The sequence below is a fragment of the Vicugna pacos genome, chromosome 21 (genome assembly GCF_048564905.1).
Source record: "Vicugna pacos chromosome 21, VicPac4, whole genome shotgun sequence".
NCBI lineage: Eukaryota > Metazoa > Chordata > Mammalia > Artiodactyla > Camelidae > Vicugna > Vicugna pacos.
Window position 1 is genome coordinate 23,906,164 of NC_133007.1, and position 25,490 is coordinate 23,931,653.

The 25,490-nt window shown below is 47.0% G+C and overlaps 1 protein-coding gene across 3 annotated transcripts; it reads right to left on the reverse strand.

Annotated features, from left to right (window-relative positions):
- Positions 1–11,873: 11,873 nt before the first annotated feature.
- Positions 11,874–24,832, reverse strand: LOC107035155 (SLAM family member 9-like). Of its 3 annotated transcripts, XM_015252275.3 has the most exons (8): positions 24,647–24,832; positions 23,267–23,364; positions 19,366–19,731; positions 16,900–17,184; positions 15,215–15,349; positions 14,925–15,010; positions 14,575–14,644; positions 11,874–13,157 (listed from the first exon to the last, which is right to left on the reverse strand). In XM_015252275.3, exons 2-8 carry the CDS (start codon positions 23,337–23,339, stop codon positions 13,153–13,155), a joined length of 1,020 nt encoding a protein of 339 aa, XP_015107761.2. In that variant the 5' UTR covers positions 23,340–23,364; positions 24,647–24,832; the 3' UTR covers positions 11,874–13,152. The 3 variants fall into 3 exon arrangements, with proteins under 3 accessions (XP_015107761.2, XP_072802423.1, XP_072802424.1); XM_072946322.1 differs by having other exon boundaries at positions 11,874–14,644; positions 24,647–24,831; XM_072946323.1 differs by lacking the exon at positions 24,647–24,832 and adding an exon at positions 23,660–24,609 and having other exon boundaries at positions 11,874–14,644.
- Positions 24,833–25,490: the final 658 nt, after the last annotated feature.

Consider the following 25,490-nt stretch of genomic DNA (forward strand, 5'->3'; position numbering starts at 1 on the left):
CTTCAGGAGGCATTGTGCTGTATGTAGGTGTAGATCCAGGGTGTCTGTAGAAGAAGATGAGTTCAGGTTCTTTCTACACTGTCACTGAAAGACCCTCAGACTGTTTTCTGATTTCCCTTGTGATTTCGCCTTTGACTCACAGGTTGTTTCATTGTGTGCTATTTAAATCTGACATATTAGTGAAGTTTCTAGTCTTCCTTCTGTTACAGACTTCATTCAATGGTGGTCAGAGAATATACTTTGTATGATTTCATTCTGCTTAAATTTATTGAGACTTTTATTTTGTGGCCTAATATAAGGTCCCAGAGAATGGTCCATGCACACTTGAGAATATGTGTATTTTGCTGTTGTTTGGTGAAGTAAACTATGTATTTCTGTTAGAATGAGTCAGTTTTAGAGTATTGCTTACATTTTCTATTTCCATACTGATGGTGATGGTTAAATTTTATATGTCAAACTAGCTGAGCCATAGCACTCAACTATTTTGTTAAACATTACTCTGGATGTCTCTGTGAAGTTTTGTTTTTGTTTTTGTTTTTGTTTTGATGAGATTGACATTTAAATCTGTGGATTTTGAGTAAAGCATATTACCCTTTATAATGTGGGTGGGCTTCTTCTAATTAGTTGAAAGCCTTAATAGAACAAGGACTGACTTCCCCTGAGCAAGAAGAAATTCTTGCAGCAGACTGATTTTAGACTCAAGCTGAAAACCTCCCTGAGTCTCCAGCCTCTGGCTTACCCCATGAACTTTTGGACTCACCAATCCTCCACAATTACATGAACCAATTCCTTAAAGTAAGTCTATATATATATATATTTTTTGCTTTAAGTAAATTAATCAATTAATATAACGATATAATTGGAATGTATAAATGGAATGGACATACTCAGCAACTGGCAGAATCCCTATATTGGTTCCCTGTCTTGTGAAGTGAGAGCTATTCTGATAAGAAAGGCAAAGTGGAAGCCACAAGAACTATCTCCACTTAGAAAAATAGTTAACTATGGGTAATACTGCTTTCACAGAGAAGCTATGCAGATTAGTGCCAAGAACTTGGAAGATGCAGGGGTACTGATTCCCATTCCCATTCAATACCCCCATTTGACCTGCACAAAAGACAAATGGGTCTTGGAGAATGACAGTGGGCTGTAATAGCTAACAGTGGGCAATAATCTTAACCAGATGGTAACTCAAATTGCTGCTGCTGTACCAGATGTGGCTTTATTGCTTCAGCAGATTAACTCCTCCTCTGGTACCTGGTATGTATCTATGATCTGGCAAATCCTTGTGTCTCTGTCCCTTTAAGAAAAAACACTAGAAGCAGTTGTCTTTCAGTTGGCAAGACTAGCAATACATCTTCACTGCTTTATTTGAGGGGCAGAGTAACTCCACCTCTATGCCATAACTTAATTTGCAGGGATCTTGGTCATCTTTCCTTTCCACAAGGTATCACATTGGTTCATTACATTGACAATATTGTGCTGACTGGACTTAGTGAGCAAGTAGTTGCAACTACTCTAGATTTATTGGTTAAGACATATGCATGTTAGAGGGTGTGCAATAAATTTCACAAAAACTCAAGTGACCTCCTACCTCAGTGAAATCTTTAGGAATTTGATGGTGTGGAGCATGTTGAAACATTCCTTCTAAGGCAAAGGATAAGTTGGTAGATCTAGACCCTCCTACAACCAAAAAAAATTTTAAAGTCACAATGCCTAGGGGTCTCTCTGGATTTTGGAAGTAACATATTCCTCATCTGATTGTGCTATTCCAACCCATGTACCAGGTGATCCAAAAAGCTATGAGTTTTGAGTAAAGCCCAGAATAAGAGAAGGCTCTGTAATAGGTCTAGGCTAGTCTGCAAGCTTCTTTGTTGTTTGAGTCAGAGGATCCAGGAGATCTAATGGTGTTTGAAGTGTCTGTGGAAAATAGGAATGCTGGCTAAAGACTTTGGCAGCTCTCCCACAGTGAAGTTCCTTGGGATTTTGAAGTATGGCCCTGTTATTGTCTGTGGATAATTATTCTCCTGAAAAGCAGCTTTTGGCTTACTACTGGGCCTTAGTAAAGACTTCTAAACCATGGGCCACCAAATTAACACACTGAAGGCAAAAGAAATACAAAACGGGTTATGGAAGATGGTAGCAATAAATACCAACTGTGAACATGTACCAGCTACAGAAAGCGGAAGAAAGGACGGTAATTGTCATGAGTATTTTTTTCTGATTTTGTTATGAATGCATTTGCGTGTGTTTGTGTATATGTGTGTATAGTGTATATACAGTATACCTATTTTACTATATATATATATATATCTCAAATATCTTTGTTTTCTTCCCTCTCATCTCCTTATTATGTAACATAAGATATACTGATTGTTACATCAAGCTAAAAAGCTTCTGCACAGCAAAAGAAATGATCAACAAAATAAATAGGCAACCTATGGAATGGGAGAAAATATTTGCAAATCATATCAGATAAGAGGTTAATATCCAAAATATATACAAGGAACTCATACAATTCAGTAGCAAAAATACACAAGTAAAGCAATTTTAAAAGGTACAGAGGACCTGAATAGACAGTTTTTCAAAGGAGATATTCAAATTACTAATAGGTCCATGAAAAGTTGCTCAAATTGCTAATCATCGGGGAAATGAAAATCAAAACCACAGTGTGATATCACCTCATACCTATTATTGAAAAGACAAGAGCTATGGAAAACAGCACAGAGTCTCTCCAAAAATTAAAAATAGAAATACCATGTGATCCATCCGTTCCAATTCTGGATATATATCCTAAGGAAATGAAATCACTATTTCAAAGAGATGTCTGCACCCCCACGTTTACTGCAGGATTATTTACAACAGCCAAGACATGGAAACAACCTAACAGTCCATTGACAGATGAATGGATAAAGAAGATGTGATATATCTTTATATCACAATGGAATATATGCAGCCATAAAAAAAAAGAGGAAATCCTGCCATTTAGAACAACATGGATGAAACTTGAGGGCATTGTGCTAAGTGAAATGTCAGACAGAGAAAGACAAATACTGTATGATTTCACTTACATGTGGAATCTATTTTTTTTAAAAAACTCATAGAAACAGAGAAAAAGATTGGTGGTGACCAGACGTGACGGGTGGGAGATGGGGGATGGGGGAAATGAGTCAAATGAAACACATATGATTGCATCCCAAGTCAGGGAGGTCCAGAGACTTCCTGACAATTTCTATGAATACCCAGGGGCTTACGTTCTCTTAGTCACATCTCAGATTTCTTGTTCTTCCGGGGCTCTCCATCTTGCTCAAGTCTTTATTTCTGTCCTGTATGGCACCCACTCCCTGCTCAGCCTCCGCCACCCCAACACAAACATGTGATCTGCTGCTGCAGCTATCAGTCTGCTTTCCTTTAATTCCACAAAGCGTTACCAGCACAAGGTCACTGTTCACAGTAAACTCTTTATCAAATGTTCTGTGCTTGGTATGCGTGTACTTGTGCCTTGACACATGATGGATGGAACATTAAGATTAGACTTCTTTCAAAAAGTCCTTGGCATTTTACCAGCATGGAATGTTTATTGGTTGACTAATTCCCAGTGGCCCTGGCCTCCAGCCACATTACAGCTTCCGCTCTCCCTCACGCAAGTTATTTTCATAATCGAACAGTTCCCAAAGAAGGAGTTCTTTCGAGAGTGGTGTAGGGACATGAGAGGGAGAAGTGGCAGATGAAAATTGTTCTCCATCACTATGCAGGTGACAGGGGATGAGCCATTTAGATTTTTGACTCCATATAAGAAGTTTCTCACCACAGGTTGCACAGATTGCAAAGTAGTTCCCCATTACTACATGGAGTAGAGGGGGATCCAGCCAACACTGAATAGTCTCCTGACTGGGATGCTTCAAAGCTGTTTGGGGAGAGAAGACATTGGACTGCAGGAGACTTACTTGAGGCCACACGGTGGGGTGGGAGAGGGGCTGTGATGTTAGAGGATGATTCCTGACCTTTTTGTCAAGAGTCCAGACTGACACTTGATTAGCTGTGTGACCTTTTATGGGTAATGTAACCCCTTACAGACTCATGTTTCACATCCATAATATGGTTTTATATTAATTAACCTGACTTTTTTGAGTGTGTGGGAGTGAAGTCAAACCTGCGGGCTATAAGACTTTGAATACTGGTTCCCAAGACAAGGTAAATACCAATATTTGCATTGGGGATGTGGGGAGTTGACACTTCCCACAAGGAGCTTTGTTCTTTGCCCGCTGCTTCTTAAGCAACCGACAGCTGACATTTATTGAAAATGAGAAAGGAAATTTGACTCACAAAAGATAACCACTGCATCCAGGAGGGCCTACCCCTCGCAGACTCACCCCAGCCTTGCTATAAAAGCATGACTTCTGTGCCTGACCAGAGGCGAACATTAATGAGCTGGGCTGCCTGGGGCAGATCTGTTGACCCAGGAAAGTAGCAAAGGGTAGGTGGATGACGTGTGTGAAAACAGAGTGGTGTTTGTCCAACACAATGCCAAGCAGGTCCTAGAGTGATGCTGTTTATTCATTCGACAATCGTTTGTTGAGTGCTTACTGTGGTACTGGAGACTGAGTGCTTCTTATGAGTCAGCCCCTCATTATTGTAGTCACTGTGTTTCAGCTCAGTCCCTCTGATTTCCACCCCATGTTTCAGAAGATCCACTTCCCAGCATTTCTCTTCTCAAAAATCTTGGGCAAGTGAAGGCTGGTTTCCTCTTTACTGCCCTTGGGGAATAACGATTGCTCTGTACACAAAGCTCCAAAGCCACTGTGTTATTCAGCCTTTCTGAAAAACTGCCAAAATAGCTAGGAATTAAGGAACAAATGAGCTTCCACCCTAGAACAGAATTCTGCAATCAGGCTGCCACACAATTAGAGAAATACTTATAAATCACAGATCTGACAGAACATGCTTATTGTGCCAAATTTTTTTGTTTTGGAAAATATAGTTATCTTTTTCATAAAAATGTTATTTATTTAAGTGTGCAGTGGTTTCATAGCAAATTACCTCAAACTTTGTGGCTGAAAGTAGCACTCGTTTATTACCTCACTGTTCTGCAGGTGAGAAGTTGGACACAGCTTGGCGGGTTCTCTGATCAGGGTCTCACAAAACTGAAGTCAGCTGACAGCATTCTCACTTGGAGCCGCCACCAAGGAGTCACTATTTCCTGCACTCACAGAACTTGTACTCTCGTCTGGCTTTAGCACACTAGAAAGACTCCCTCAGCAGACAGAGCATTCCACCTCAACCAACACGTAAAACTGGGACGGGCTGGCCTGGATTCCTCTTCCTCAAGACATCAGTGACCCTCAGACACCCCAAATCCCGTGGGTGCCTAATGGAGGGAGTTGGAGCCCAGAGAGGGTTAGCATGGACTTCTGTCCTCTCTTGTTACTGATCTGTGAGCACTACGTCCTGGGACCAGCTGGGCCACTTGGGCAACGACTAGTTTGGAGGGACCTTTCCCTTGCAGCGAATCTCACCCATCTCTTCTCAGTCTAAACCCCATTGACCCATGTCAGGGTGTCCACCTGAGGGCATGGTCTGCTGGGCAGTATGTTGAAAGCATTGGTCAAACTGCCTCCTGGACTGGACAAGCAGCAGGAAGGTGGGGGATGTGGATGAGAACAGACAGAAGAAGGAGCCTTGAATTTGGGAGGAGACTGACATGGGTGGCCCAGAGTAGAAACAGGCTATACTAACCCTATTGATGTAGGTCCTGAAGGTGGCCTCTTTGGGTCACCTCAAGAGGAGCTGAAGGGACTGGGATGCTCCATCCATCCTGGAGAAGCAGTCCACAAGACACTTTGCTCATGAAGTTTTTCCTGAAACCACCAACTGGAAGTCATCTTTCCCTCCCCTGAACATCTTTGCATCTTGTTCTCTACAAAAGGCTTTCAGGAATTTCAACCTTGCAGTGACAGAGCTCCATGCTGGATCTCCACCCAAAGGCATGAATGTGGTCCCCTGGGGCATGGCCCTCCAGTATCTTCTGAGCCTTAGGTCTAGAGACCTTTCAGCTCTAAATTTTTAAACCCAAATATGTTGACTGCTCCCTTTGCATGTCTCAAAGGCCTCTCACACTCAATACGTACAAAACTGAGCACCTGAGCCTGGTCTTCCTCGAGTGTCTCCTACTCCAGTGCATGATGCCACCATCCACACTGTCAACCTTGACATCTTTTTCTACTTCAACTCCATAGCCAACCCTTCAGTAAGTCTTCTCAATTTTATTTTCTAAATATCTTTTAAATCCATTAAATTTACCAGTGTTTTTTACCTATTTCTTTGCTCAGACTTTCTACTTCTTCCCACTGCCTTATGTCTGTTATTTCTTCCAAATATTAATTTTTGCATTATAGGCTTGATTCCTTCCTTAATCTCTTTGAACAGTTTGTCCACGCATGTGCCCCATTGTGGAAGTCTCCCCACGAGTCAGTTTAGTATTTCCCCAGCTTGGGCCTTATAAGCTTCACCTATTTTTAAGGTAGTTTCTGGACGCTGATTCCCAGCACATAGTGAGAATTCACATCCACGACCATGCACAGTGCAGGCTTGGATTCTAATTTCTCACATTCCTCTCGTGAAAGAGGGCCACTTGCGGCCCCCAACACTAGTTTTCCAGAACAGAAAACAAATACGTTACCTTAATTCACCCAGCCTCTTATCCAGCTTTGTGCAGCATCCCTGCAAACTCAAGGACATACTGACACTTCTTCCCCTCTTAGAGACATTTAACTTTGGCCTCTGAGGTACATTTCTGGTTCTGATAACCCCTTGGGACACCAGAACTTCAAATTCTACTCACCTCTTCAACACTGAGTTCTTTTTTATTTCTGAACTTAAGTAACATAATCAAAACCTTTTAGTTACATTTCATCAAGTTTTATTGTATGGTCAGGGTGTGAGGAGGAGCTCCTGAATTAGCTCAGTGTCTTCTTGTCTGGAGGGTTCCAAAGCATTTTTCCACTCCTGCAGTCCTTGCTCCCCACACTCTCCAACTCTTGGGGCTGAGACGGCTATTGTTTCAGGCAGAGGCCAGGAACCCCCTGAGAACGTGCAAATCCGTATTCATGTTTTGACTTCCAAAATAGGCAAGAGCCATATTTTATTGATAGAACAAAAGAGATTTGTTTGCTCCAAAACCAAAGACTGTAGACTAAGGGAATAGAGTTCATTTGGCAAGTCACAAACTAAAAAGATGCCAGGCAGAATATGAGAGTGGTTTTATATATCTTTCTGGGTTAAGTAATTATTTTTAAATGCATTAAGAATGAGATTGTAATTAAAACATAAAAGAAATGTGACATGCCATTCCCAAGGGGCTCAGCATAAGAGAGCTGTGTGGCTGGTGGAGAGCAAGCCAGGTGATGGGAAGTCCAGACAGGATGAGCAGGGACGCAAAAGCAGAAGACGCTGGGCCCCACTCCCCCCTTATCTGGGAAGGTAGTGCCTCCTCCCAGGGATCCATGTTTAGTAAATTGGGCCACAGTGTGTTGGGACCTTAAAGGGCTCCTAGAAGGGCTACAAATCACCCTTAGCTTGTGTTCCATGTTAGGGAGGTCCAGAAGTTCTTGTGGGCTCCTACAGGTGAGATAAGGTGCTGAGAGGGGCCATGGGCCAGAAAGTACCTGAGTTCAGAATAAGAAGGGTCAGAGTTCAGGGACCTCACTGTGGAGGAAGCTGTGGCAGGGACCAAGCACATCACCAGTGTCACCCACACTGCCTCAGCAGCAGAGGTAGCAGAGGCAGAGAGGCAGATCCAAAGACCAGGGCACAGCTCCCTGGCAAAGACCCACAGGGATCACAGAGAATGGCAAGAAGACCAAGCTCTCTCCCCGCTCTACAAGGACAGGGAGGCAGTGAGGAGTAGTAAGGAGGATGGAGGTTGGAGGCTACAGGGCTGACTTTCCTTGGCTCATCCTGTAGTGGAGATGAAGCACGTGGGTCCTCCAGCGTGACAGTGTTTCGGCTGATCCTCTCACAGGGTGCTTGCAGTTTCCTTGTATACCTCTCTTCTCACACACTGGACATATCTCACCTACCTTGTCACACAGTCCTGACAAGTGAGGTGACACACTCTCAGGAAGGCCATCTTTGTCATTGTCTTCGGCTGCTTGTCTTGGCTGGTTCATTTCCCCATAGACGCTCTCTGCTGGAATTCTCTTGCCTCTCCAGACGCACCTCTTGTCAAAGTTCTTTTAAGGTCCTACTTGCAGTTGATGAAAAACGTGTTCATTGGACTCACGGATGCTTTTGCAATTTCTTCTCAACTGGAAGCCAATACTTTTCTACTATAGGATGTTTCAGCAGCATTTCTCCCCTTCAGTTTCTCAGATTTAAATCAGACACCTGTCCAGTGCATCCCCAAGCTGCAGGGGACATACATCCGGCTCTCTGCATGGTCTCACTGAAGCCCCTCTCACCATGTTGAGGTGAAAGGCAGGCACCTATTAGGTTAGAAGGGGACTCATGGCAGCACAGCTCTCTCCAAAGAAATTCTCTTCCCATCTCCAAATGTGGGCGAGAGAGGGTTAAGAGTCTCAAGCCAGTTTTCAGAAGCTTCTTTCAAAATTCTGCACATGGAGGGTATTTGCCCAGGAAGTTTGATTAATCCCCCCAAGTGCTATGGAGGTTGTGAAGGATCTGATAATGTGTGTGGAGGGAAGCAGATGTGATTTCAGCTGTGTGTGGTGACAGCTAGGGTTCCAGCATTAACAGACTGGCTGCCTTTCCTTCTCTAAAACTGAGATTCGGTATCACTTTCTCATTGTATAATCTTGGCAAACTGTTTCACCCCTCTAGGTCTTAGTTTCTTTGGCTGTGAAATGCCCTGCCTTGCCAGATGGCCGCTCTGAATCCACACAATAATGGGTGAGTACCATGCTCTACAAATGCAATTATAACTTTTGTTCCCTCCTGCCCCAGAGCCCATGTCCCTTCCCCAGATCCTGGCCAGTTAACCATCTACCACATCAGGCTGGTACAATGTCACTCTGGAGCACCAGGGTCACAGGGACCACAGAAGATCTGAATGTGACCTAGGTGAATAAGGGCCTCCCCAGGAACCTGGAGCAGAGGGACATTGAGACCAGGCTCTGAGCCTACCCCTGAGCTAGCCCAACCCCAGTCTCACCTGTGTGGGCAATAACCATGTGGACCAGAAAACTGCCACCCTAGACTTTGGGGAAATCTGTTGGGATCAAGAGAGTGAGTGCCCAGCAAAGACAGTGTGTTCACCTCTATGGACATTCCTTTCCCAGGAGATTAGGGGTACAGTAGGTTGGTGCTGGAAAATGTGATTCCAACCTCCCTAGCCCTTTGGGACAATACCAGATGAGATAGGAATCAGAGACAGTAAAGGTGGCATGTGCCCAGGAAATTATAGGATGGTGTGAAATTGAGGCTTTTAGGAAAAGCAAAGATCAGCTGTACCGGCCACTGCCGTCTACCTCTGCTCTGCTCTAAATCCCACTGGAAGAGCCATTGAGTGGACAAGGAATCATGTCTGTAATGAGCAAATAGGAGAGGCAGGTTTTGACAGCTGACGTTAGAGGAGAATTTCCTATAGTCAGAGTCCTCCAAAACTGACGTAGATGCTTTGGAGCACAGTGAGGTCCATGTCACTGGTCACTGGTAGAGTGTAACCACAGGTGCAATTACTTGGTGGGTAGTTATAAAGCTCAGGACAGGGTCAGACCCCACAGTGAGTTTTCTTCCAACACGTACATTCTCAGATTCTAGGAATCCCTTTTGGCAAAATCACATGGGATTATTTCGAGCCCCAAAGTCCCAGTTTCCCCAGAACCACCAGCTGGAGGAGAGGGCCTTGTACTGAGTCAGCCCACTGCAGGGAGCGTGGCCAGCCCAGGATCCATCACCCAGAAGCTTCTCACTCCCAGCTCTGTTTCTGACCCAACAGAGACTAGATCTCTATTCTTACTCCCATTACTGTGGAGGATGCCGGCAAAAGCTCTTCTGCTCCTCAGGCTCCTTGGGAAGCTGGAAATTCAACTCACAAGAAAAATCCCCAGCAGAGGAAGGGAAGTGGCAAGCGTCCAAGCAGCCCGGACAGCTAGGTTGGGACTTTATTTCCTTTTTCATGCTTTGTCAAGTTTTCTGAATCATAAATGAATGTTTTCTATCTTCTGGCAAGTGTTAAAACAAATTTGTTAGCACAAAAATTATCTATTCTTTAAATATGTGAAGAATTCACCAGTAATAGGTTTTGTCTCTCATGCCCTCGAAGGACAAAATACTCCTTTACACAATGTTTTCTGTGTTCACTTTTTGAGGTTTGTATGCACGTGTAAATCGATCTTAGCAATTTTACATTTTTAAAGAAATTTTCCATTTTAAAAAGATTTAAAACTGAATAGACATTAACGATACACTACATTCTCTTAAAGTTTTTTCTTGTTGTTATTGTTGTTTTGCTGTTATAAATATGAGAGGATCTTGCTGAAAGGTTAGGTGATAAACTAGGTAAACATTCCAGCCCTGAGAGCTACAGGAGCTCATTAACACAGCTTTACTCTTCGGGTCTGTTTACAAAAGCAACTTGGTAACTCAGCTGGTGGTATGTGGTGTATTGAGGGGGTGTCTTCACACTCCACATTCTCTACTACAATTTGGAAATGAGAGAAATGAGGATGGATTTGAGGGGATTTTTTTTAACTTTTAGAGATTAAATAAAACACACATATGTGGATTATAGTACAGCTACAATGATTCCAGTTGAAACCAGGGCAAGACTTAATCTCACAAATGCACATGACCAAAGAAAGACTATGTCAATCAAAAGGATGGTTAACAAGAAATGGGGCATAAAGAGAGGTGAGTGACAGAGACAAATGAAGTGCTCAGTCAAGCTGGCAGGAGAACCTCATGTCCTGGGCAGGTACATCCCACCATGGAGGTGGAGGACTTAGACCAGATGGTCATTGGAATCCAGACCAGCAGCATCTGTTCACCTGTCCTGACTCAGGGCTCCCCAAGCAGCCCAGTGGTTTCCCATGTTGCCTTTCTTTGAGAAGAGGATGTTTTCGTCAGGCTAACAGGGATATCCAGCCCAGTTATCAAGGATACGTCTCACTGTAAATAAATAAACAAACATTCTGGTTTTGCCTATCAGTGTCCTTTAACATTTATTATCAAGATTTTGCATCCCCAAGGTAAATCAGCACTGGGCAGTGGATGAAATGGAGCTTCTGGGTTCTGGTTCAGAATCTACATGCCAGACCTTGGTGGGCACATCAAAGTACAGTTGAACCTTGAAAACCACACAAATTGGAACTGCACCAGTCCACTTATATGCTGTGTTTTTTTTTTCAGTGAGCATGTACTACTGCAGGGCTACATGATCCGTGATTGCTTGAATCTGTGAATGCGGAATTGTGAATACGGAAGGCTAGTTGTAAACTTACGCACAGAATTTTGACTGCTCAGGGGTCAACTGTAATACCCGCCCATAGGGTGTTGTCATTCGCCCATTCCTTCAGTCACCCAACATTTACTGGCCTATGTACTAGCACAGACCGAGAAACATCTTGGCAAACTCTCAACCTCTCTTTGCCAGGTATGTCCCCATTTTTGAAGAGACTTTTGAAGACTTCATGCAGACCAAAGCTTTCAGTTTTCAAGCTTGATTATGCATCAGAATCATCTATTGAGTTTTTTAAAATATAGATGGTGCCCAGTTTCAGTTTTAAGATAGGGTCCAAGCATCTGTTCTTTTCTCTTTTAAAACATTTTTATATTGAGTTATAGTTGGCAAGGGGGAGGGGGGTGGGAAGGGACAGACTGAGATTTCAAAATTTGTAGATACTGACAGGCATACGTAGAATAGATAAACAAGATTATACTTTATAGCAAAGGGAAATATTTACAAGATCTTGTGGTAGCTCATAGCAAAAAAAAAATGTGATAATGAATATGTGTATGCTTATGTATAACAGACACATTGTGCTCTACATTGGAATTTGTCCAAGCACCTTTTCTTAAAAGCTCTCTAGTTGATCTAGTGAATAGCCTGGGTTGTAAGCAATTCATGGGGAGTGTCCATTTGGATCAATTCGACAGAAATTTTCACTTTGCTTGTACTATATAGACAGATTTAGACATTTTTGGGTTATTTCAGTAAAGACCCTGAAGGCATCAATCAACACAACAGAAAGTGAAAATGAGCCTAAGTACGTTAACTGGTTTCCAAAATGCTAAGCTTCCTGTTGGCACGTGTGTGGCTTTATCTATCAGAAGCACAGCTCTGATCCCGTCACTGCCCTGCCCAAGAAATTTAATAGATAATCTTTGTTTTGATTAGTGTTATAAAGAATCCGATGATACAGAACAGACACACCCCAGAGGGTAACCACTGTCAACTTCTAGACCTATTTAGCTTTTAGATCATTTTTTTTAACATTTTTTATTGAGTTATAGTCATTTTAAAATGTTTTGTCAAATTCTAGTGTAGAGCACAATTTTTCAGTTATACATGAACATACATATAGAGAAAAAAAGGAAAGCATGGAGATTAAACAACATGCTATTAAAAGAAACAATGAGTCAATGATGAAATTAAAGTTGAAATTAAAAAATACCTTGAGACAAATGAAAATGAAAATACAATCACAGCTTTTAGACTGCTTTGTGCCCATATACACATATGTCTGTATATAATTACAATTATATACACATGTCATAACTCATCTAATATTTCATGGACAAGTTCCTATTCAAATACATAAAGATGTAGTTTACTCTTCTTATTACATAAGTAGTACTCCATCACAAGGGTAGAGTATACAGTGGTGAGAGCAAGAGCTTTAGAATTCAATTCCAAGATTTCCATTCTAGCACTATCATCTATCAGTTACGTGACTTTGAGCAAGGTCATTAATTTATCAGTGCTGCAGTTTCCTGGGAATAATGATAGTATTTGCATAACAGGATCACAACTTATACTTTGAGGCCTCAATACCCACTTGTCTTTAAACTACAGCCTAGAATGAGTGCTCCCTGACACACTGCTTCTGGGCTGATGGGCACTGATGCCCAGCCAAGGCTATTCACCTGCAATGCCAGTGAGAGTTGTCACCTTCTTCTCTCTCAGCCTTCTGTTCAGCCTGAGTGGAAAGAGGTTATAAACAGCCTTGTTATGGAAACCCTGAGCCTCTCTTATCCCTGCACCATCCAGCAGGATCATAACATTGCTTTATAATGCTCATGTCTTCAGCTCAGAACTTTGCTTTCTGAGGTCAGAGATGAAGCAGCTGAGCTTGCTAAGCTGGGAGAGGAGCCAAGAGACCCAGGAATCCAGGCCAGCAGACCATGTACCACAGATTGTAATACCAGAGTGATTCCATCTCTGACCCAACAGCTGTGACCCAAAGGAGGGGGCAGAGGCTTTGAGGAGGTGAGGACCCCCCAGGGAAAGGAGGAGCTCCCACATACCACAGTGCAGGCTGCACCAGGACCTCAGACTATGTGAGGCTGGAGGGGGGATAGGAAACCCCCTCTTCAGGTCTCTGGGCCAACAGGGTCAGGGGAGGTGATCTCATCTACCCTTCCTTCCATGTGGTCTCACTTTCAGAAAGACCTTCAGCAGCCTCTGTGCTCTGGGTCTCAGTCTGCTGAGCCCCTGTAGGAGTGGGAGGAAGGGTGGCCCAGATCCTTCACAGAGAGTGGTTCTTGTCTCCTTGGTCTTGGCCTCCTAAACCCCCAACCCTCCTGAGGGAGCCCCAGGTGAGTCCTGCAGGTAAGAGTCATGTCCAATGCAGGGCAGACTGTGGCAGGGATCTTAGTTATGTCCAAGGTGTTTGAAAAAGTCAGGTGTGGCAGGGACGATTTCCAAACCTTTGGGAACAAGACAAGCTCCGCAGGATGCATGGTTTGGAAGGGTACTTTGGTCAGCATGGCAGGATTTCAACAGGCAGAAATGAGAGCAAGGAGCAGGGAGAGGGAACTGTCATTCTGGGAGGAGAGATGTGAGTGAGCAAAGAGGAGGCTGGTCTAGGGTCTGAGGCCAACAGAGCTGGAAGGGACAGAAGGATAGTCTTTTGTGGGCTCCCACCTGCCCACGCTGCCTCCATGGACCACCAACTCAGCATCCAGCACTAGGCCATAACCCCCTCCTCTATGGCATGGCCAACACCTCTACACTTGGTTTCTCAGAAGGATGTACACCAGCCACACGGCAGAGGCTGTGGGGATGAACACATGCACAGTCAGGGAGGTCTTCTTTGGGAAGCATCAGGAGGAGACGGGTCAGGAGCTGAGTCAATGATGGAGAAAGAGCACTTGTCCTACAGGTGTGAGGATCCTGAGTGGGAGAGCAGCTGAGGGAGGTGACAGAAGAAGTGACAGGGCCACGTGTGCCCAGACAGTTGAGGGCAGGAGGATCAGAGAACACAGACCAGGGGCAGCTGGAGCTGGACCAGAGCTGGAGGAGGCAGGTGTCAGCAAGGATCAAGCTCAGAGTGGAGGAGTCCTAAGAGTGCTGAGTCTTCTGCTTCCTCCAATTAAATTATCTTCATGGCCTACCTGGCTTGTGGACCTCACTGTAGACAGTATTGAGGGCCTCGTTTTCTCCGAGATGTTGTTCACTCATAACCTAGGAATGCAAGACAGAGGGTTCCTAGAACAGCTGAGGGATGCCCCAGAGGGATCACATGAAATCAGTGCTGCTGACATGAACTGCATGTGAATTTGGCCAACGTGCCCAGTGCTACACTGACCCCAGTTATACATTTTCTTAGCAAATACCATTGACTGTCCTGAAAAAGTTGGACACAGTGGGGCCAGGAAAGGCAGATGACTAGGCTTGACAGGCCCAGACCGAGACATGGAGAGATCCAGAAAGGTCCAGGCTGGACACAGCTCCCAGCTCTCACCTTGCATGTGCCCTCTGGAGATTCCGACTGGCTCAGCTCTGCATACTCGATGCCACCATCATGGTCCCTGTGGTCCTCCTGCAATTCTGTACCCGAGTCATACACAAAGTGAAGCTTGAGCCTGGGGTTTGAATATCTGTACCTTCCACCAAAGCTATGATCCAAAGGCCATGGTCACACCCACCATCCCCTGTGCTGAGATCTTCCCTGAGCAGCAAAGTACAGGAGAGGAACCAAGGGTCCAGTGGGGGAGGGAGGCATCTGAGTCAGGAGGGGCAAATGCAACTTGCCTTTTCTAGTCTTCATCTTCTCCTTCTTCTTTTGTGTCTTCCAAAGACACAGTCCACCTCCGAGGATCAGCAGCACAGCCACAGTGGCTCCTAGGATGCCTGGCAGGAGGTTAGCCCTGACCTGTCCATGTGAATCTGTTTTCCTCAAACAGAGAGAGTGAAGAAAGGTAAAGGAAAGGTAGAACTTGAGATACCCATTGCCAAGGGGACAGAGAGGGAGAGCAGGTGAAGGAGTCTCAAGGGTCCTGGTTCAGAAGCTGAAGAGGGAGGAGCAGGGAAGGTTTATTCATTCAACCGCGTCCTGAGCTCCTGCTTGATTCTAGGGATACTGAGATGAACAAGACGTGGCCACCCAGAAGGATGACTGAGAAAATATCAAAGTCTGCCAGCCAAGGGCATTGCAGTGCAATAGAGGATTACAACTTGTACACGTCTTCAGGGAGGGCCTCCCAGAGGAAGTGATGCGTAAACTGAGTCTCGAGGGAGGAGTAGGAGTTTCACAGATATTCAGGGTGGACACAGCATTCCCGGAAGGAGGAGCACCACATTCAGAGAATGGTTGTGTGGAATCACCAGCCCCGGGAGTGGCCAACACCCTGCTGCAGCAGGGAGCGGGGACAGGGCAGGGAGGAGCTGGGCAAGGAGGATCAGAGGGAGGAAGGAGTCTCTTTCCAAAGGGTCTTGTGGGTCATGCTGAGTGCTGAGCTGTATCTAAGGCTCCAGGATGGGGCCCGGGGTGGGGTGGGTAACATGGGATTTTAAGTGATGCTGACACATCAGATCCCCCCAGCAGCTCGTGGAGGATGGGTTAGAGGGGCGAGACTGCACACAGGGTACCAGGTCATTCATGCATTCACTGAAACAGCAACTGTGAGCAAACTTTGCCAGAAGCTCTGCTTGGGACGCAGATTCACAAGAGAACAAGACATGGCCCCTGTCCACAAGGTGATCCAGACAAATCTATAAACAGAGCACAGCTACTCAGTGTGGGGTAGCCACAGGCTGCCTCTTAAGGGAGTGATGCCCGAGGGCGGCGCAACGGCAGCGCCTGCAAGGCCGTGGGCTACATGAGACGGACGCGCCCTTTGTTCACACGGTATTAACCACAACCAGGCGCAGGGCGCTCTGTGACTGTCCTGCTCACACACCCCCGAAGAAGCAGTGCCTGAGGGGATCCTTCCATAAAAGTAAGTCAGGACGCAAAGGCCAAGGGCAGGAGGAATGATGGTGGAGGAAACAGCATTTCCAGAGGCTAAAGGTTGCAATAGCAGGACATATCTGAAAACTCCAGGCAAGCAGCTCACTGTGAAGCGTGCAGGTGAGGCCAGAAACATGGGCAGAGAAGCTTCTGAGCCTGGACTCCTACAGGGAGTCACTGGGTCAGACTCCTCCAGACAACACAGGTCAGTAGCCCAACCCGATTTCTCTTCCAAAAGATGACAGTGGCCGCAGTATGGATAATGGATGGGGTGGGAGAAGTACTGCCCTGGAGCAGGATGGGCAAGAGGTGGAGATGTGGGCATGGATGCGAGACACCTTGAAAAACAGAGACAAGTTGGATGTACCTTCCAGACCTCTGTACGGGATGATCAGGTGGAAGGTGGTGCTTATAGCTTGGAGAGGAGAAAAGCCCAGAGCCCTCGCCCCAGTGCTGTCTGACCTCTGAGAGTGCCCCATGCACTCACCATGGGCACAGACTTCCCCAAGGTCTAACGTGGCAGTTTTCTGGTCCACCTGGTTGCTGACCACACAGGAGAGGCTGGGGCTAGGCTGGCTCAGGGGCAGGCTGACAGCCAGGGTCCAGGGGTTGGGGGCTGGTCCTGGTGTCACTCTGTGTTCCAGGCCCCTGCTCTCCCAGGTCACATTCAGGTCCTCTGTGTCCTCTGAGGCCCTGCACTCCAGGGTGACATTGCACCAGCCTGCTGCAATGGATGGTGACCCCGGCAAGATCTGTGGGAGGGGCACGGCCTCTGCGGTAAGAGAGACAGAAGGGTGGAGCCTCACATGAGTAGAAAGAGTTACATCTGCACGTCCTGATTCTTTATCTTATGGACACCAGAGCATCCTCCCTTTAATGATGGCGAGTGCATTTCACAGATAAAACACAACTTTCTCAATATTTAACGTACAGCAAGTGACAATAAAGAAGGAAGCCACTGACTTAAGCCCTATTTGATTTCACGAGACTGAGCAAGCCTTAAAAATCTCCAACAAGAAAATAAAGCCCGGATCCCACCTACCCAAGGCCCTTTATTTCTAAGAAAGTGGGGTTTCTCCTGGGAGAGGAAGGAGTCTGGGACAGAAGGACCAGTCCTGGGTCAGGGCCCTTGCCCTCTTCTCCTGCTCAGATAATGCCTGGCCTTGCATGGCCCATAGGGAAAAAGGACATCTGGCCACGTCTGGGAGCCCAGAGAGATGTCCCAGGCTCCCCAGCGGACACATTTGCAGGAGAGGCAGTGGCAGCAGCTAGGAATGACAAGCCTGAGTCTGGTTAGAACGTGCAGTTAAACTTGAGGTCCACACAGGAAAAGACGTGACATACTGATAAGCTGGTCTTAGAAATCACATGGTTGCCAAGCGGGCGGTGGGGTGGGAAGGGACAGACTGGGAGTTCAAAATTTGTAGATACTGACAGGCATATGCAGAATAGATAAACAAGATTATACTGTATAGTACAGGGAAATAGATACAAGATCTTATGGTAGCTCACAGCAAAAAAAAAAAGTGACAATGAATATATGTATGTTCGTGTATAACTGAAAAATTGTGCTCTACACTGGAATTTGACACAACATTGTAAAATGACTATAACTCAATTTAAAAATGGAAAGAAGAAAGAAAGAAAGAAAAGGAAAGAAAGAAAAGGAAAGAAAGAAGGAAAGAAAGAAAGAAAGAAAGAAAGAAAGAAAGAAAGAAAGAAAGAAAGAAAGAAAGAAAGAAAGAAAGAAAGAAGGAAAGAAAGAAAGAAAGAAAGAAAGAAAGAAAGAAAGAAAGAAAGAAAGAAAGAAAGAAAGAAAGAAAGAAAGAAAGAAAGAAAAAGAAAGAAAGAAAGAAAAAGAAAGAAAGGAAGGAAGGAAGGAAGGAAGGAAGGAAGGAAGGAAGGAAGGAAGGAAGGAAGGAAAGAAAATCACATGGGAATCATTGCTGCAAAAGCCACTCTCTCATAGCAGATATCTTCCCATGCAGACAGGAAACTTAAGGAAAGAAAGTGCTGGCTAAGTGAGGTTCTTAGAAAGTGTTGCATCATAAGATTCTCCCTTCATCTATTGAGGCTTTTTGAGCTGGATTTGTGGAGTCTGTAAGTGAGGCTGGCCTTGGGCTGGTGCTGAATAAAAGGAGAGAGGGCAGCTGAACTAACTACACATGGATTTCTGAACTGTGTAGATGACTAGTCGCCCCAGATTTGTCCACATCCAATCCTCAGAACCTGTGAATATGTTAGATTACTTGGCAAAGTGGCATTAAGGTAACATGGGATTAAGGTTGCTAATGAGCGGACTTTAAAATAAGGAGACTGTTTCAATTATCTGGATGGGACCAACGTAATCACATGGAAGGAGGAAGAAGAGGAGGAAGTCAGAGGGATACAAAGTGAGGAGGACTGGTCCCACTATTGCCAGGTTTGAAGGTGGAGGAAAGTGGTCTCGAGCCATGGAATGTAAGCAGCCACTAGCAGGTGGAAAATGCAAATAAATGAATCTCATTCTGGAACCTCTAGAAAGGAACACAGCCCTGCCAACACCTTGATTTTGATCCAGTGAGACCCATGTCTGACTTCTGACCTACAGCACAGTAAAATAGTCAATTTGCGTTGTTTTAAGCCTCTAAATTACAGCAATTTGTTATAGCAGCAACAGACGATGAATACACAAACTAAGCAGATTTAGACCTATGAAGAACAATAATGTGGCAATGTCACTTCCCTAGATTTTCACACTCCTCTCCCAAAACACTGAAGTGATGTTATCCTTGGTGCGAATCTCAGTTCTGCTCTCCATTTCTTGTGAACCCACTGACCCTAATTTTAAACAGTAAAATAAAGTCTGAAGGCTGCTGTCTGGAAGGAATCCTGCAAAATGAGACCTATGTGACACTCCTATGTGACAAAAGAAGGAAGTGAGCTATGGGATGGGGTGGGGGGTGTCACGTACCGTAGATAATGAGGGGGAAAACCTGGGTACGTTCTATTCCTCCAGCAAAGCTGATGCGAGCCCGGTACTGCCCACTGTCCTCAGATGTCAGGTTCTCAATCTTCAGGGACGTCATGTTGGGCACATGGACCCTCTGCTGGTACTTGTCCTGGAGGCTGATCCAGGTTGGAGCATCTGTCCCAGGACGGACTTTCAGCAGGACTCTGTAGTTTGACTCAGGGCCAAAGCCCCACGAGACCTCCTCCAGCTTAGCTCCTGGCTCCTTTGTCACATGAAACAACACAGAAGCTCCTCGGATCTTCTTCAGAGGAACGTGGGCTCCAGTACCATGTGCTCCAGGACTCTTGGCCCCAGTGCTGCAGACACCTAGGGCATTGCGAACAGGAAGCGTGAGTGTTTTCGCATCAAAAATGAAGGAGAACTACAGAATCCACATTTTAAATGAAATCCTTAGTAACTCCCTAGATTCTCCAGAGGCAGCCAAGGATAATACATTTGAAAAAGTTCTGGAATTAAGTCCTGGTAGTTCTAGTAAAGTGTGATCTGGAATAGGTTACTCGTGGTTACCTAGCAGACTTTCTGTTAGCACTAAATGCATAATTGTAGAAGGAACTTCTTACTTGTCTCCCAAAGATACCCTCGCCTCGTGTCCACATCCTTGTGTGACCCCCTCCCTGGAATGTGGGCTGCACCTAATGACTTGCTCACAGCAAACGTGATGGATGTCACTCAGTGACACCAGGTTATACAAGCCTCTGACTTCCCTCCTGCTCCCACTCTCTCTCTCTCTCCTTCACTCTCTCTTGCTCACTCTGAGGAATCCAGCTGCCATGTTGTCAGCTTCCCTATGAAGAGGCCCATGTGAGGAGGGACCAAGGGCAGCCTCCGGCCAACATCCAGGGAGGAACTGGAGCCCTCAGTCCAACAGCCACAGGAACTGCCTCCCATCAGCAATCACACGAGGGAGCTTAGAAGCAGATCTTGCCCAGTTGAGCCTGGAGCTGATTGTAGCCCCAGCCAAGACCTTGATTTCAGTCTGAGAGACCCTGAGCCAGAGGACCCAGCTGAAGCACCCCTGGGCCCTGGGCCCTGGGCCCTGACCCACAGAAAGTGTGAGCCTGTACTTGGTGGTGTTTAAGGCATTTAGTTTTGGGGTGATAGGTTACACAACAATAGACACCTCATCCAAATATAAAAGCTGCTCCTTTCCCCGCCCCTTCCAGGCAGTGTAGTAGTCGGGACAGGCTAGACTCTGCTGTGTAACAAAGAGTAGCAATACCTCAGGGTCTTAGAACAGGGGAGTTTACATCCCTCACCACAAGTCCCATGAGAGAGTGAGGAGGGGATCCTGTCACACACAGTGAAGGCTCCACCATCTGGTAGCTGCACCCATGGAACCCACAGCGTCTTCACAGGCTCCCAGCCCCACAGCGAGGAAGGAAAACAAGAGAATCACACATGGGGTTTCACCACATCCACCCAGAAGTAGTGTGATCTCTGCTCATGTTGTTTGGCCAGCATGATCACAAGGCCCTAGCTAGCTGCCAGGGACTAGAGTATGTGGAGCACGCAATCCTGTAGTGAGCTCTGCTGTCCCTGCCACCAAGACAGCTCTTCCCCATCCAGTCCCCAAGCGGCCACAGTGGGCGGTCCTCAGTCACTCTCATGCAGAGCGTGACCATGGGTACAACCTTCAGGGCTGCCTCCTCCTAAGCCTGTCCTCCCTCTTCAGACACAGGCTGCAGGGGACCTGATACCCTCTGACCTGTCCTTCCTGGGAGCCAGAGTAGGTCAGAACAGAACAAGGGAAAGGGCCACAGAATGACTTATCCTGAAGGGAACAGCAATCTGCTTCTCTCATCAGGTCAGGACCTGCCCGGGTTGGCTGCTGCCTTCCAGGGGCCAAATCAGTGTATTCTCCAAATCAGTAAATTCTCCCCATATCGAGCCCGCCTCCCTCCTGCTGTCCTCCTGCCCACTCCTGGCTCTCGCCGGAAGCAGAGACTAGCTCAGGCCAGTATTCACATGTGCAAGTATTTCTGGTATTTCCTTGTACTCATTTAGTCACTAACTCACTTAATCAAGCATCCCCTCTGCTGGGTCGGGCCTTCACCCCAGTCAGGACTGGGGTCCTCATAGTAGGCTTAACGCCGCCTTAACATGCTTTCCTGCGCGTGGCTTGCAAAGAAGGTTTCCACAGGCTGTGGGAAGATAGGTGGTGTCCTTCATTTCACTAGGAGGTCTACAGGAGCAGATGCAGAGAAAACAGAGGGCCGGGCCGGGTTCCAAAGAAGAGGCTTGAAGAAGAGCACTCCCTCCCTTCTTGGAGGGCTGAGAAGTGACCACAGGGATGACGAGAATCTGCTCTTTGAAGTTGCCCTACACGGACTCATCACATGCCAGTCCCTGTCAGGACACAGAAAGAGGACAGGACAGGATGAAGAGACAGAGCAGAGGCCTTGAAGCACCCACAGGAAAGTCCCGTCTGGGTGGAGGCACCGAATCCCAGGACGTCCCAGCTGGGAGAGGACTTAGAGGGGGACAGCCCAGGCCCCTCCTGTCCCAGAGGAGGCAGCTCCCTGGGAGGTGAGCTTGTCCTGGTCACACAGTGCAGAGCCAGACCTGACTTCCGGGTCTCCTGTCTCCCAGCCAGCGCTCCTCCCCTGCAGGAGCTGTCCCCTCCGTCCCGCCCAGGTCCTGGTGCTTATCCTCCAACTTCCTCTCCTGGGAAAGGGGAAGTGCATGCTCATAAACCAACTTAAAATTCTATTTCTCTCTCTCCCTCTCATTCTGTCTCTCGCTCTCTCTCTTTGCCCTATGTATTCTTCCAACACCAGAGGTTGAGGAGAAAACTCTAAATAATACCACATATTTTTCAGTTAAATAAAATGAAGAAAAGAGAAAGCCTGCACTTTACTGTTGACAAAAAGTTACCTAGTTATAGAGGGTAATGTTCTGCAAAGCTCATTGTTATTTCAAAAAATCTGTTTACAGGTGCCCTCTAGTCCATTAAATTTCATAGAACTCCTGCACGTTCATATAGTGGCTGGGATAATAAAATAAAAAAATTAAAACATTAAAAGCTTTCCAAGCTTCCTTCAGAGTTCATGATTCACTAGGCCTTATTATTTCCTCACTGGTTTTTACTTACTTTGTTGTAAACATATAACCTCTGATAAAGTCATAAACATGTCTGCTTTTCAAGATAGTCTTTTCTTCAGTTCCCTTTTTGTTTAACTTCTGATTGTCCCTACTTCCCGCTGCCTGCCCACACTAACAGTCTACTATTCCTTTCTCGGTTTCTCCATATTCTTACAACATGTGGGTTTACAGACACCCGAAAATGTTAGAGGCTGCTGTTCCTTTTATGAAAGAAGAATTTCATTGTATTCAGCCTTCTGAATATTGCTCAAGAAACTCACGTTAGAATTGCTTCCTCTAGCTCAGACCCGGGGTTCTAGTTGGCCCCCAACTCCACAGGAAGCTGCAGAGGCTGTTAGGTCCCCTCTGAGTCCAGAGCAGGGAAACTCTCATCCCACCCCTCTGTCCCCAGGAGCCGGCTTCTCTGTCGCCACCCCTCTCCCCAGGCAGCTCCAGGCAGGCAGCTCCTGGCAGCTCCTGGCTTCCCTGTTCTTGCAGCAGAAGCGGCCTCATCTCCCTGGAAATGGTTCCCTAAGTGCAGCCCAGGCAGTGGTAGGTCAGAGGTCCCGGCCTCGCCACAAGCAAAAGGCCATTTTGTTCTATAGTTCATCCCGGGGCTGTAAACCAAACACACTACATTTGCCAAATTATAACAGAGCTGTTTTGTCTTTTTGTTCGTGAAAGACACCAGACACGGAAAGGAGACCCTGCCTCCCTGTTCCACCCCAAAGCCCTCCCTCCCGGAGCCCCGGCCACTCACTGAGGAGGAGGCTGGCGAGCCCCAGGAGCCAGGAGGCCCTGCGGAGAAGCGCGTCTTCTGAGCAGGGCTCCATCAGTGCCGCCCGTCAGTCTGCTCAGCTGCGGAGGAAACATCCAGGAGGCAGGGACGAAGAGGAGGACAAGTTTACTCGGAGCACTCAGGCTCTTCCCACCCCCAGGGCGGAGCTAGCGTGCTAGGTCTGTGTCAACAGCCCACCAGCCTACAGCCACCCACTCAGACTCTTCATGTTATCCCCAGCTCCTGCCGCAGGCCCTCAAGAAACAAATGCAGAATCAATGTATAAACCACCTCACCCCGGGATATGCCTGGCCCTGTGCTGGAGAGGGTGACGTCTCACACTCCCCACACTAGCACTCACTGGAATCCCCTTACCTGCTTCCCTGGGCGCCAGCTCTGCCCCCTGCAGCCCTGCCCATCAGTGCCAGCCTTGGGCTCTGCTCAGAAGTCACACCATTTCAGCCCGGGGGAGCTAGGCCTCCCCTGCATCAGGGCCTGTCTCCTCCTCTGTCTTTATACTAAATAATGAGTCAGATTTTGATTTTCCACAAACTCAGCTGTCAGTTGCCTAAACCAGAAGCTGTGAGCAAAAGAACAGAGCTCGGGGGGGAGGAGTCAGCTCCCCGCGTCTCCTATGCAAATACAGACACTTCCCATGGCTTGTACCCGCACAGCTTTCCCGGCGGCCACACCCGTCAGTAGTCCTCCCCATACACACAAACTAAGCCCCGGTCTGCAGCCCACCCAGCATTTCCCTTCAAGCCTCTGCCAGCCCTGCTCCTGCTGTCACAGAGGGGCCGCAACAGACATCCACACAGGTCTCCGGGCACGGCCTCAGCTGTCAGACTCACCCCACCCCCTGAGGCTCACTCAGGCTCTGGCCGCCTCTCCCCAGACTCAGTACCCCCCAGCACCTGAGAACTCTTGGCCCACACCCTGTGGGAGTAGCACCATCTACCTCACTTCTGGGCAGTGCCCCCTTCTCCTCCCCACTGAGGCTTCCTCCCAGCTGCCCAGACTCCAAGGCTGGACCCCCAGGACTAGCCCCGTGACCATGCACTTAAGGTAGTCGGGGAACTGCCTGTTAAACCCACTATATGGATGTGAAACTTGAGACCATGACGGACAACGTGACCTGCAAAAACTTACACATCAAATCAAGGGTAGGGTCTGGACTCTTAACAACAGACTCTAGAAAAAAATCCCCAACCTCACAGCCACTGTCCCATCCCACTGGGTGGCCTCGAGCGAGTCACCTGAGTCCATTCTGTGCTCCCCTAAACCATCCCGTAGCATCCCAGGCAACAGAATACACAGCACCAGTTTGATTCATGCAACCCAATCCAGTAATGGAGAAATTACCTCAAAAGGTGACCCATGAATCGTGAGGTCAGAAGCTTCCTGTATGGTGTCCGCACGTGGGCAGCTCGCCCCCTGGTCACTCTCAGGGGGATGAGAAGCAAGGCCCATATTTTTCAGCTCCCATGTCCTTGCACCTCCTGTGAGCGCTCCCTGTGTGAGAGCTCTCTGGGTAAACAATCTGCTCAGGATTTCGGAGGGGAGGAGGAGCCTAGAGAGAAGAAAAGAGGACAGAGCTACAGGCGGGGAACCTGGAGCTCACCAGACAAGTTAGCAGGCCACGCTGGCAGAACACCGGGTGCTTTTTCAGAACTAGATCTCTAATCCCAAAACAATACCCCAGTCATCAACACCCCCAACTTATCTAGCTCTTTCAGATTCACAGAGCATTTTCATCTATGAGAGACAGATATAATTACAATTATCTAACAATTTCACAAATGTGGAAACTGAAGATCCAAAGAGGTTAATAAATGAGCCCAAAGTTTGGAAGCCAGTACATAGCGAGCCTGGCCTAGGACCAGGCCCCGCCTTTCTTACCAGGACCCAAGCCCTCTCAGTGCAGTGAGGCTCCCACACGCCGACGGCTTCAGACCTTGAGGAGCCACATAAGGGGAGGGAGGCCAGGCCTGTCCCAAGACAGTCTCTTGCCTCCCTCACTCCACCCCAGGCCGAGAAACTAAGGCCAGTGGCTGCATCTCAGCACCCCCGAGATCAAGGCGGCCTTGTCCACCGGGGGACCTGCCCTTCTCCCTGGCGGAGAGACTGCTCCCACCCTGTGCCTGTGCCCAGCTCCGGTGAGGACCTTTCCCCGACTTCAGTTTGTGGGTGACTCTCATCCCAACCA